The sequence below is a fragment of the Neovison vison genome, chromosome 11 (genome assembly GCF_020171115.1).
Source record: "Neovison vison isolate M4711 chromosome 11, ASM_NN_V1, whole genome shotgun sequence".
Lineage (NCBI taxonomy): Eukaryota > Metazoa > Chordata > Mammalia > Carnivora > Mustelidae > Neogale > Neogale vison.
The window spans coordinates 152,714,689-152,728,032 of record NC_058101.1 but is presented as its reverse complement, the minus strand read 5'-3'; the positions used below and the strand labels follow the sequence as shown (position 1 = coordinate 152,728,032).

The window sequence follows — 13,344 nt, the reverse complement described above, 5'->3', positions numbered from 1 at the left end:
AAAAGGTCTAAAAGTAAAGAAAAATGCCTCATGTTAAGCCTAAATGCTTGTGTTTGAAAATGTAATCAACAATTTTTAAACATACCTCTTAAAAAAGATTGTACAAAGGAGTGCCTGTTTTACACCCAGTTAACAAGGAACGCTTTAATATGGGACTTTTTTCATTTTAGGATATGTAACAAGTAGGCCAGAGAGAATATATTAGTAAAAAACTTTATTAGGTATAACATCTAATATTTATTATCAAATCTTAAGTCTAATAAACACCATAAAATGTAGCTTTACCACTACCGAAAAATTTAATATTCCTTAAGGTGTGTTCTGACATCTTTGTTTTCTAATTCACTTATTTCTTATTATCCTGTCAGAAAACAACTGGACATAAAATAGTCTGGGCATAAGATCAGTTTATTCTCACTGAGTTCGCTGTGAAGAAGTTCTGAAATAAGCTAGCAAATTATTCTTTTAACTTTGAGGAAAAATGGTCTCAGATAAACTAAAGAAGTCACATATTTAGCAAACTTAAATGACGAGAGGTTACGTTAAATGTTTAAAAAGTAAATGAAAGTAAATATAAATCGGTAATAAGATGGTCGGAATGAAAGCGTAGCTCTAATTTAAACTTATCTGCTGAACTTTCTTTTTGTGTCCTATATTGTTGGTTGCTAGCATGGGCGTGAAGGATCCTGTAAGCAGTTCAACAGGAAGACTGTAGCCATGCAAGCATCTCCTTCCCAGTGCCTATCAGCATGTCTTTTATGTCTTGGCGTCCATTTTAGGAGTATCAGCGAGGTGGTGTATAAAGAAGCTTATAAAACAAAGGTTGTCATTTTGGCAACCCATGTGAACACTAAGTGATTTCATTTTACTGAAGATCAAAATGTTGATTACTGAAAAAGTTGAAGGGAACACTTAAGCTGAACTATGCAAACACCTGTATTAGATCTCACAAATTTTTAACTCATATTTGAATATTAAATGCCATTCTCAGAACTGCTGATGTATGTCACTATGATACCACAAAAACCATTTTAAACAATTGATCATTTAAGGCGCGCCGTAATATAAAGCTATAAACAACAAAAAAAATTTTTTTGTGAAAGGATTAACAAATCCATGATTACATGCTCAAAACAAAAGCATGGAGCAGTCTTTTATACTACCCAAAATGATTAGTACTTATTTGAATATACATACGATTTCCCTGTATCCTTTTAGTATATGAAATAAAAAGAACATATATTATCATAGGAAGTCATAACTTAATGCTACAAGTCAAACTCTCTTCTTTAGAAACAGCAATACTTACTGACAACGAGGGTGGTCCACAAAAATACGTGCCTTACAGTTAACCTCTCCTATAATAATGCTGATTTTTAAGAGCAGAACTATCACAATCGAACCATAACCAGGCCTAATAGAAACTTTATTATTAAGAAATTAGATTTAAAGTATGTATCCAAGTAAAATACTGGGTAATATTGAAAAGCAATTCCATGAACTTTCTAGATTTTCTTTCTACTTAAAACATTTTGAGAGAGCCAAGCTATAGTAATCGTTTAATTATACAATCTAATCAACTAAAAATAATGGAATTTTTCTCCAAGAACTGCAAACACAGCTTGCTACTTCTTATCCAAAAGATTAAATTTCTATTCTCTCCCATTCCCAGCCATTTTCTGCCAACATCATAAAAATTACCTTTTATCATTTTCTTCTCACAATGAGAATCCCCTAATCGCACACATCTTTGAGACATAGACACCTCCCCACCCACCTCCCCACCCACCTCCAAAAACTGGTTCAGAGCAAAGACACACACAAAAATAATGACCAAGCTCACATTTCTTGTTTGCCCTTCACACGAAGTCTGGTGTCTTCAGCTTGCCTTTCTGGTCTTCAGTGTTGTCAGTCATTGCTGGGGGATGTAGTTTAGGACAGCATGAAGCAGCAGAAATAAAAGCTGTTGCTTTAAGAAAACGTTTTCTTAAACACATGGATAAAACAACTTTTACTCTGACTTCCTGGCTGGGTTGCATAAAATCTTAGAAAGCCTCCTTGAAACGTGAATGTCTACAAATGGGAAAAAATAAAATAAAATAAAATCTAAAAACTTACGTTCTGAACACATTCCGAAGGATGTCTGATTTGATTTGAAAGCAGGTTTGTACTGATGAACAAACTTTATTTTGTAGAGAATTAATATTCTCTCTAATTAGAAATTTGCCTTGCCATCTTCTATATTAATCCTGTCTCTCATGGTGTAATCATACATGCAAAAAATCAAATACAGTATTTCCCAAATGCATGGACACTGTGGAAGCTTCATTTTGAAAAAGGCTTTTATTTCCCTTAATACTGGTGACTAAACGTCATTGTATGTACCAACACTTTCAAATAGCCCAAGAGACTTAAAAAGCCTTCTAAGTTTGAAAACCAAAAAGTTCTGAGTTTTTCTGTACCCCAGGACGGTTTTCTTTCCTGAAGCTCAAGCCGAGAAAGCAGACAAAAGAAGCTGATTTGACTGAGCTGTGCCAAGTCTTGCCTTTTTTTCTTTCCTCAGCTCTCCCTCTGCCTCTCTCTCTCCCTCTCCCTCTCTCTCTTTCTCTCTCACTCTTTTGCTCCCAGTATGGCAACCTTCCGAGCAGTCTTGGCGGAGGTCCAGCCTGTGCCAGTCTGTCTGAATTCTTGTCTCCAAAAGATGTCCTTTGCGGATCAATTAATACATTTGAAAACAGGAAACTGTGGTACGGTACCCAAATCCTGGCACCAACAGCATCGACTTCTGCCAAATCACCTTACAGATTTCATGGTATCCTACCTTTCATAATCATTACTAACATGTTCCCGGAGCAATAATGGAGTACTAGAAGCCATTCACTGTTCAGCGATAAGGAATCTGTTCCCTAGAAATGTCCATATGCGACATATGCACAACCTGCAGTAAATCAAAATTCTCCTGTGAGAAGAGATGTATGTAACTTTAATAAGCACCACATACTGTATTTCTTTTTATAAGACTTGCTTTTCCTTGCCCTGCTGCAAAGAATCATGGGAGGAGAGAAAAGGAGGCATGCAGATTAAAATTAAAACTGTATGCCCAAATAAGTCATGCTTTAGCCTATGGGAAAAGAACATAATTCTGATTGAACAGCAAATCCCATTATTAAGGAAATTCTAATATAAGCTGTACCCATCCAAAATTTTACTGGATATGAAGGAGGAAGAGAATCCTTTTCAAAATATAAATACCAATTAAAAGGGCAAGAACTAACTTAGGGGTAGATTTAGTGAAATTAAGTATATTTTCATAATTTGAACCTCAAGTTTCAAATAGTCACTTGTTTACTAAATCCATACCATTACAATTAATAAGTACAAATAAATACTGTTTATTTTTACTTATAGCATGCACATCTTTTAAAACAAAAGAGTCAGTCTGTGCTTCACACATCTACCTGTCCTTTGCAGACCAATTAATACATTTGAAAACAAGAAGCTATCTATGGTACCCAAATCCTAGCACCAACAGCATCGACTTCTAACAAACCGTTTTCTGCTATTTCATTTAAGAAACCATTTTTACCTTTGATGCTTGAAAATATGGAGTAACTATACTCTAGAATCACCATGGTTTCATGGAAAAAAAAACAGAATAGTAGGTTCTAGTTCTTTCTGTCTTTCTAAGGTGTGTAACCTCAAGGTCCCAAATTGCTCAATCTGTACATCCCTCACTTTGTTCTTCTATCAAATATAAAAATCAGTGACTTCCTCCTCTGTGGTCCCAAAATACTCTGCTTATACTCAGTATACCTCTACTCTAATTGTATAGTAGTTAGTTGAGTATGTGGCCTTCACCAGACAGATGAGCCATTCTTGGGCAGGACCATGTATCACTTATCTAAGAAAACTGAAAGTCTTCCATAAGCAGGTGCTCAATAAATCTATTAGGTGAATAAATTATGGCACTAGATCACATAAATATCACTCTGAAGTTCCATAAAATTATGAAATTATGATAAAGAAAAACAAAACTACATATTACTAAATTGTAAATTGACAGATCAGAGAATTGCTACAAAATATTTTAAGTGTTGAACTGAAGCACTAACAGAAGTGTTCTGTGTAATACTTCCAAATAAGGATGATGAGACATGGGGAGGATGACAGTAGATTTGCAATTTATAATCAAACGGTTGAAAAAGTTAAAGACTAAGAAAGAATCTTAAAAGCAGCAGGGAGAAGTGACTCCTCACAGGTCAGGGGCCCCAATAAGATTAACAGCTGATTGCTCACTGGAAGCCATGGAGGCCAGAAAGCAGTGGGATGATAGAGTCAAAGGGCTGACTGAAAAAAAAATCCACTGGTAGTTCTTTATCAGCAACCTTCAAAACTCAAAGAGACACTAAGATGCTCCCAGGTTAACAAAAAACAGAATACTTATTGCTAGTAGATCTTCCCCATAAGGAATACTAAAAGAACTTTTTCTTTCAGACTGAAATGAAAGGAAACTAGACAGTAACTTAAATCCACATGAAGAAACAAAGAGCACAAGTAAAGGTTACCACAGAAAGCAAATAATAAAAGTAGTATAAATACGGGGTGCCTGGGTGGCTCAGTCAGTTAGGTATCTGATTCCTTATTTTGGCTCAGGTCCTAATCTCAGTGTTGTGAGATCAGACTTCATACCCAGCTTAGGATTCTCTCCCTCTGTCCTTCCCCACTTAAAAAATAAAAAAATAAGAAATTAAAAATATATAAATGTATTTTTTGTTTATAACTTTTTTTCTCCTACCTGATTTGAAAGACAACAGCATAAAGCAATAATTATAAATCTATGTTGATGGACACACAATATGTGAAGATGTATCTGTGACAACAGGATAAAGGAGAGATCAAACAGAGTTATATAGGAGCAAAGTTTTTGTATACTACTGAAATTAAGTTGATATAAATCTGAATTAGATTGTTACAAATTAAAATGTTAAGATCAACCACTAAGAAAACAAGGGAATTAAAATGTTACCATAAAAAAAATCACAGAAAAGGCAGTAATGGAAGAACAGAGAGATTAAAAAAAGACAAAGACAGAGGGAAAACAGCAAAATGACAGAAGTAAATACAACATCATCAGTATTCACAATAAACTTAAGTGAACTAAAGACTCCAATTAAAAGACAGAGATTGGCAGAATGGATTTAAAATACATAATCCAACTATGTGCAGTCTACAAGAGACACACTTCAGATTCAATAACACAAATAGGTTGAAAATATATATATATATAAAAATATACATCACACAAACAGCAACCAAAAGAACACTGGAATGGTTATACTAATATCAGACAAAATGCATTTAAAATAAAAATTGTTACTAAAGACATCTAATAATTATAAAAGGGTAAATTCATCAAGAAGATGCAACCATTATAAACATATATACCCATAACCAAAGAGCCTTAAAATATATAAAGAAAAAATGAAATAATTGAATGAAGAAACAGACGATTCAACAAACACAATTTTCCAATAATAAGTGGAGACTTCAATACTCCAGTTTAAATAACAGCCGGGACAACTACATAGATCATCAAGGAGCAGAAGCTTGAACAGCTCTATAAAGCAACTAGACCCAACAGACATATACAGAACACTCCACTCAACAACAGCAGAATACACAGTCTTCTCAAGTACGCATGGAACATTCTCCAAAACAGACAATATATTAAGTGATAAAGCTGGTGTCAATAAATTTAAAAAGATTGAAATCATACAAGGTACTTCTCCAACCACAGTGGAATCAAAATAGAAATCAATCACAGGAGAAAAAGATGGGGAAAATCACAAATATATGGAAAAAATACTCCTAAATAACCAATGAAGAAATTATAGAGAGTAGAGTGGAAATAAATGAAATAGAGAATAAGAAAAACAATTTTAAAAATTAGATAAAGTTATTGCAAGAAAACTACAGACCAATATCCCTTATGGATATTAATGCAAAAAATCTCAACAAAATACTATGAAACTGAATCCAGCAACATATGCAAGGGATTTTAAACCATGACCAAGTGGGATTTATCCTAGGAATACAAGGTTGGTTCAACATAGAAAAATCAATCAATGTACTATACCATATTAATAAAATAAAGGACAGAAACCATTCAATCATCTCAATAGACACACAGAATGCCAATGCTGTTTCATGATTAGAAACTTGGGGATCCACATGGGGCACCTGGGTGGCTCAGCCATTAAACATTTGCCTTTGGCTCAGGTCTTGGTTCCAGGGTCCTGGGATCATGCCCAACATCAGGCTCCCTGTCTCAGCGGGAAGCCTACTTCTCCCTCTCCCACTCCCCCTGCTTGTGTTCCTACTCTCACTGGCTCTCTCTATGTCAAATAAAGAAAATCTGTTTAAAAATTAAAAAAAAAAAGATGCTTGGATCTACATAAAGATAGAAAGAGTACTTAAGATGCAAAAGTGAAAGTAAAATAGACTTTTATTTTTCTTATTTTTAATTGATCTAACAAATGAGAGTTTGTTCAAAATAATAGCAATGTACTTAATTATATAAGCTTATGTGTGTATATGTATGTATGTGTGTATGTGTCCATTTGTATAAATATATGCTTATATATAAATGAAACAAAAGACAGCAATAATACTAGGTATTAGGATTATTTTATTATTGTAAGATACTCACACTACCCATGTAGTAGGGCAGTGTTATTTGAAAGTGGATTTGGATTAGTTGTAAATGTATATTATAAACTCTGGGGGCATCACTAAAAAAAAGGTTTTTTAAAGTAGTGTGACTAATATACTGAGAGAAGAGAAAAAAGTATGTCCATATAAAGTGTTCAGTTAAAATCACAAAAGGCAGGGATGCCTGGGTGGCTCAGTCAGTTAAGTGTCTCTTTTTGGCTCAGGTCATGACCTTCAGGTCCTTGGAGAAGGAGAGTAGTTTCAAAGGTGCATTCATTCATTCATTTTACACATATTTGTAGTGTGCATTTAAGCTAAAAGCAGTAAGCGAAGGCTCTAGGAAATCCAGAGGCACATCAAAAACTACCTCAGCCCTCAAGAAGCTTAAACTCTGGATGAAGATAAGACACTTCAGAAATATTACACTTTACATACTGTTATTATATGACATATGTGATGTCATAAAACAAAAGAGACAAATTGCCTTTCTGTGAAGCTCACGTGTGGAATTATGATGGCCATCTTTCCTGAGGCAGATCCAAATTCCACCCATTCTCTGCTCTCCTCTCCTCCCCCCACCTTCCCAGTCTCACCTCTTTCTTGCTTCTTTCTCCTTCCTCCCTTCTCCCCCATTATGCACTTAGTCATTACCCGCATTCATTGGGATTCATAAAGCCAGTATTTACTGAGCACTCACTTAGGGGCAAAATGTGGGGTTGGAAGCCACAATGAACACCGCAATGACATCAACAAAAGGTAATCGTACATGAGTAATAACTATGCTAATAAGCACTTGCCCATTCCTTAATTAATTCACTTCTCACCCAACCTTTGGAGGACAACAGGTGTTATTTTACTCTATAAATGAGGAAACTGACATCAGAAGAAGTTACATGACTTTCTAGACCATCAGACACGTATCTAAAATACAGGAAACTGAAGCAACTATTCCAGATTCCATTACCAAATGAGCTCTGGAAGACGGAATGGACACATCCCACTACTGACTTAACAGTCCTTCTGAAATGGTTAATAGATACCACACACTCCGCTTTGTCAAACCAGAACCCCTGACTGTTCTCAGAAAAGTTCACTCCTCTTTCACTCCTGAAAATCCAAGAGCCATCCTTGACTCACCCCTTAGCACAAGAAGAGCTAAAAGGAAAAAGACAGTTAATGCCAAGTGTTGGTGAGGACACTAGAAACTGGACCCTTCATACGTTGCTGCAGGGAATATAGAAGGGTAAACAGTGTGGCAGTGTTGTGAAAAGTTCGACTTACACTCTACTGTAAGAACTAGAAATTTCTAGCCCTAACTGTACCAAACACTTCGTCAAGAAATTTTCCTCAATAGCCAAAACCCGCAAACAATCCCCAAGTTCACAACACGGCAAATGGTTAAACAAAATGCAGTCTATCAATCCTGCATGACAAAAAAGTCACCAATTACTAATACATGCAACAATATGGAGGAGACTCAGAAAGTCACGTTAAGTGAAAGAAGCCAGACAGAAAAGATGACATGTTGTGTGATTCCATTTCTAAAAAATCCCTCAGTGGTTAAAGCCTCTGCCTTCAGCTCAGGTCATGATCCCAGGGTCCTGGGATCGAGCCCCGCATCGGGCTGTCTGCTCCGCGGAGAGCCTGCTTCCTCCTCTCTCTCTCTCTGCCTGCCTCTCTGCCTACTTGTGACCTCTGTCTGTCAAATAAAAAAAAAAATTAAATAAATAAATAAATAAATAAATAAATAAAAAGATAAAGCTCTATGTAGAGAAGGCAGGACCTTGGTGGTCTGGGGCTACGGTAGAGGAGGGGAATGGCTGCAAAAGGGCAGGAGAGAACCTCAGAGGAGACCAAAGTGTTTTGGACAGGATTGTATTAAGGTTTCACAACTCTATACACTATATATTTTTTTTTAAATCAAACTGGATACCCAGAGCAAGTGAGTTTTATGCTATATAAATGATACCTCAGTCTATAAACACTGAGTATTAGAGTATTTACTATATCCAAGACACTGTACTAAGCCCTTAAGGAGATACTGAGATGACTAACACACTGTCCTCCATCTAAAGGAGCTTCCAGTCCCTTCCTTTCAGTTGCAAAAGCAGGACAGGGACACGGAAATAACATCATAAACCAAAAATGACTGCCAATATATGGAATGGGCAAAGAATGTAAAGAGTCTGGAAGAAGGAGGGAAGACCAAAGGAAGGTATTCAAGGAGGCCTTACAGACAATGTTCTTTTTTTAGAGAGAGAGAGGGAATAATAATAATAATAATAATAATGAGTTGGGGGAGGGGCCGAAGGAGAGGGAGAGAGAGAATCCCAAGCAGACTCCCTGCTCAGCATGAAGCCTAACTTGAAGCTTGATGCCACAACCCTGAGATCATGACCCGAGCCAAAATCAAGAGTCAGACACTCACCCGACTGAGCCAGCCACACACCCAGGATGTTACTTTTAATGGAGCCTTGAAGGATGACCAAAAATCCAGTAAGTGGAACCTGGAGAGCATTCTTGAGAAAAAAATTTAAGGGCAGGAATGCTTAAGACATGTCAGCCACTAGCAAAGCAGTATAGACAAGGCAGAGGTCCACCAGGGGAGCAGAAAGCGTTCCAGGCCAGCTGAGCACCCACTACAAAGTCCCAAGGCATGTACTCACATCTCTCATGGGGCTTCCTCAACCTCAGGCATTTCAGTGCCACATTCATGATTTTTCCCATATTTGAAATTATAGTATGATTTATTTATTATAAACGTAATACTCTTTCAACAAACTTTAAGGTTTTTTGTTTGTTTGTTTGTTTGTGTGTTTCATTTTGTTTTGTTTTTTTTAGCAATCTCTACACTCAATGTGGAGTTTGAACTCACAACACTGAAGAGCCCCATGCTCTTTGACTGAGCCAGCCAGGAGCCCCTAAACTTCTTTCTAACCTAGATTAGTTTTTGAAGGAAATTTTATAATTTGTCATTAACTTTATAAAGGAAACTTTATAATACAACTATAAAATGAAAACAAGCATCATTTGCCAGAAATTTTAAAAAAAAAACTGTTAAAATGGATGCTATTAAATTGTCAAAGCAGATAGCTATTTATAAACTTGAGGCCTGTATCTATTAAAAAGAGAAATGAACAAGTTTTGGAGAAGTACGAAAAACATTCTAGCACCAAGCTGACACTTGCACCTTGGTAGAAGCAGAAGAGCTGAAAGATAGCAGAAAAAAGGAAGGGTTTTCTCACTGTGGCCCATCTTATTCAATGCCATACCCTTGAACCATCTAATATCACCTTGTGTTTTGGGAAATGCTGGTCTATAGTAAACCCTAAAAAGGGGGGGGGGTTGCGGCAGGGGATAAGTATAACAATAATGAATATTTATTTAGCACTTACTATGTGCCATTGTTCTAAATACTTCTCATTTCATTATCCTTCATAACAGTAATACTGATCTCATACAAGAAGGATCAACTTATTTTTCAGGCCAGGAAACTGAGGCATACAGACTAACTTGCCCAAGGTCATGCAACTTGCCCAAGGTCATGCAGTTAATAAAGGGCAGAGCTGGAACTTAACCCAGGCAGTCTATAGCCAGTCTGTACACCTGATCGCTACAATTGAGCAGATTCGCATGTGAAGTGATAATTTGTCTGGCTATGATTTGCGTGCTGAACTAAAGGAAAGAGAGGCCAGAAGGCTACTGCAACCACCCAGGCACCAGATCCCACCGGTCAGCTGGGACCTGAGGGTTAACTGCCGTTTGCAGTGGGCAGCAGAGGGCAGTAGAGGCCTGTGGAGCAGGAGACAGGCTCAGGCCCAGACTTGCAGCAGGTGGGCTTCCAGTAGAGAGGGGGATCTGAAGGCACAAGGCCAAGGCCCAAATTAGACATGCAAAGTCCATCCTGGAAAGAGAAGAGCTGTGAACACCACCGTCCTCAGGGGGTCAGAAGAAGTCAATCCTGGAAACTGGCATAAAGCCCCCTTCCCCCAACTCCTGAAAACAGAGAAGTGTCAGAGCAGCCAGGTGGCTAAAACACCAGGCCTGGCCCCTCAGTCCCTGGGGAGTCACCTAAGACCTTCTCATCATCTAATACCCAACCCCCTCCAAGTTCTTTCAGATTGCACTTCCAAACCATGGTACTGATATCATGACCTCTTCTTTTATTTGTAATTGGATTTCAGGTCTTTCAAGAGTACAAAACTTGGCTGTACCTTGGTGTGAACTTCCTCCTTTTAATTCAAAATATTCCCTTAGGAGTGGTATCTAATTCTCAGAGGAACTGTTTTAAAATTAAAATTAAGAAATACATTCAAATGCCATTTCCAAGCTTCTGACAAGTCTGAAACATCTTGAATGCAGACACTATTAATCCACAGACATCAGAATCATTTTATTACCTTAGATCTTCCAAAATCATTGTTTAAAAAAAAAAAAGGTAGCAGATATAACTGTCAGAATAAGAAAAAAAAAAAAAAAGAAAGAAAGAAAGCTTCCTTGAAGAAAATTTCCTATGCATGGCTTTAAAAGGAAGTTTCAAAAAATTAAAAATAACTGATCTGGACTACCCAACTGATGCTTAACTCAGACTCTATTAAATAAGCAGAAAAATTAGACATTGTACATTTGTGATTATCCTTGGAAAAACTGTGATTTCTTATTTCCCAGGAGAGAAGCTTTAAGAGCATCAATAAATTTATCTGGATATCAAATATTTCCCTGTTATTCTGAGTAAATTATATTTAGATCAAAAGCAGATGGATTATATTTCCCTTAAAATGCCCAAGAGATTTTTAAAATACAAGGAAATATGTCACATATCCAAAAACAATATTTTATCCTAATACCTGCATGGCAATATCTCCCCATTAGAATAATTAGTCAGAAAACAAAACTAATTCTGAGTTTTAGAAGCCCTAAATTCAAAATAGCTTATTAAGACCAGATTGTCATTTGCGATGCTAAAATGAAATTCATAATCTGTGATGCCCTTTAAAAATCTCTGCAAATATGCATTTACATTTTTGTTTTTAATCTAGAAAAAAATGTATTTGAATTAATGATAAGTGATTTTTATTTAATTTTATTTAAATACTATGTGCACAAACAAGGAACACAAATGCAGTTAAGCGTTTCCAAATTCCTGATAAATTCTCCCCCTCATCAGTGCCACAAAGTTCATGGCTTAATTGTTCTCATCTATGTTATTTCTGTCTTCCTGACAAAACCATAAGTTCCTTAAGAGACTATTAATGTTTTTAATCATCTAGTAAAATGTAATATATGTGACAAGACTAAGGGAGTTCAAAAATACCCCTCGGTGGAAAGACGGGCCCTCCAAACCGAATCTCCAAACCGAAACTCTCATCACCATGTCCCCGTTCTCTCTCCTACTTAGTCTGGCACCCAGTTCAAGCTCTAATATCACAACATTTAATCCTAGGTCAGTGTTGGTCTACCATCTCGGAGAAAATAATTTGATACGGTTTTTGAAATAGAAGGTGAGGCCCTTAAAGCATGGGTATTAGCTAAACCCCAAGTCAAAGAGAAGTACTAAATCTGTTCTGTGTGAGAAAAGAGAGGGAAGGTGAAAGAAACGAGGACCAGGAAGAGTAGAAGGTTGGAAGCTGAGAGGTGCGAGGTTTGTCATGCATGTTGAGACAGGCAGGAGAAAACCGTGACCGGAGGGCCAACCAGAAGGAATTGGGGAGCAGGAATATCCAAGGCTGCATTTGTACCTCTGTGCTGTGTCATATGTGGGCAGCCACCCCTCCATCACTTCCCCGTCTTCAGTTAAGTCTAGAGCATTCTTACCCTTATTATGAGTGGGGTTTTAGTAGATAAAAGGCTAAAAGGGGTCACGATTCAGTGCAAAAAGAGGGATAGTATCTGGGGATGCAGGAACCTAGAGGCAGAGGTAACCAAGTGAACATAAGCATCCTATATACATGCATACACTCCAGAATTTAAGCTCTTCGGGATGGCTTTGGATTTCCATGATTAAAAACTGGGGCTTAAGCCAAGAGCAGGGTGCCTCAAGTGGCAAGTGGGTGCCAGCAGCTTCAAAGAAGGACTTTGGCACATGACCTCACCAGACTAGCCATGTTTTGCTCTGGTTCTCTCCTGATCAACCCCTTCCTGATGGCACTCTGGGATTGCCTAAGACTGGATCTCCTGTGCAGCCCTGCCCAGGTCGGCTACCTCCTCCTGGTGTCTGGCCCTTTTCCTGCCCCAGAACTATTCCTGCTTCAGTCTGTGTTGTAACTTCTGGCCCAAGCATTTCCCCAACTCTCAACCTCAACCTGCCTCTGCATTCTGTTAGCCATTTCTCTTTCTAGACTGACAGTTTATAGGACAATGGCTTGTTGCATGGCTACTGTGGAAGACCTGGCACACAGTAATTAGTAGGACACTAGTCTTTGGAAGGGAAAATTGTAGACAAATTTCACTTTTAGAAGACAGAGTTGCAGGCTAGTACAGAACAAACAATCTGCAAAGAACAAGGTCCATATGCATTCTGTGTGGAAAGAACTTTTGCTCATTGGGGAAACCATTGTGCAGTTCTACTTATAAATAGCCTATGGGATTTGCTTCAACTGCACTCTCACATATTCAAATACTGAAAAAAACTAG

General features: G+C 37.4%; 1 protein-coding gene across 4 annotated transcripts in view; it reads right to left on the bottom strand.

Annotated features, from left to right (window-relative positions):
• MSRA (methionine sulfoxide reductase A) overlaps positions 1-13,344 on the bottom strand; it is a 437,171-nt gene that overhangs the window by 384,978 nt on the left and 38,849 nt on the right. The window contains exons 1-2 of one of the 4 annotated variants that reach the window (XM_044225042.1): positions 2,119-2,714; positions 1,844-1,918 (exon numbers count right to left, since the gene is read on the bottom strand). The exons of 1 other annotated variant lie outside the window; for it this stretch is intronic. Coding sequence is in view for 1 of the 3 variants with exons in the window: in XM_044225041.1 (XP_044080976.1) it covers positions 1,702-1,711 (10 nt within the window). In the remaining 2 variants the exon portion in view is untranslated. Of the gene's footprint in view, positions 1-1,701; positions 1,727-1,843; positions 2,040-2,118; positions 2,715-13,344 lie in introns of those variants that run through there. 2 more of the 4 variants (XM_044225043.1, XM_044225041.1) reach the window with 2 other exon arrangements.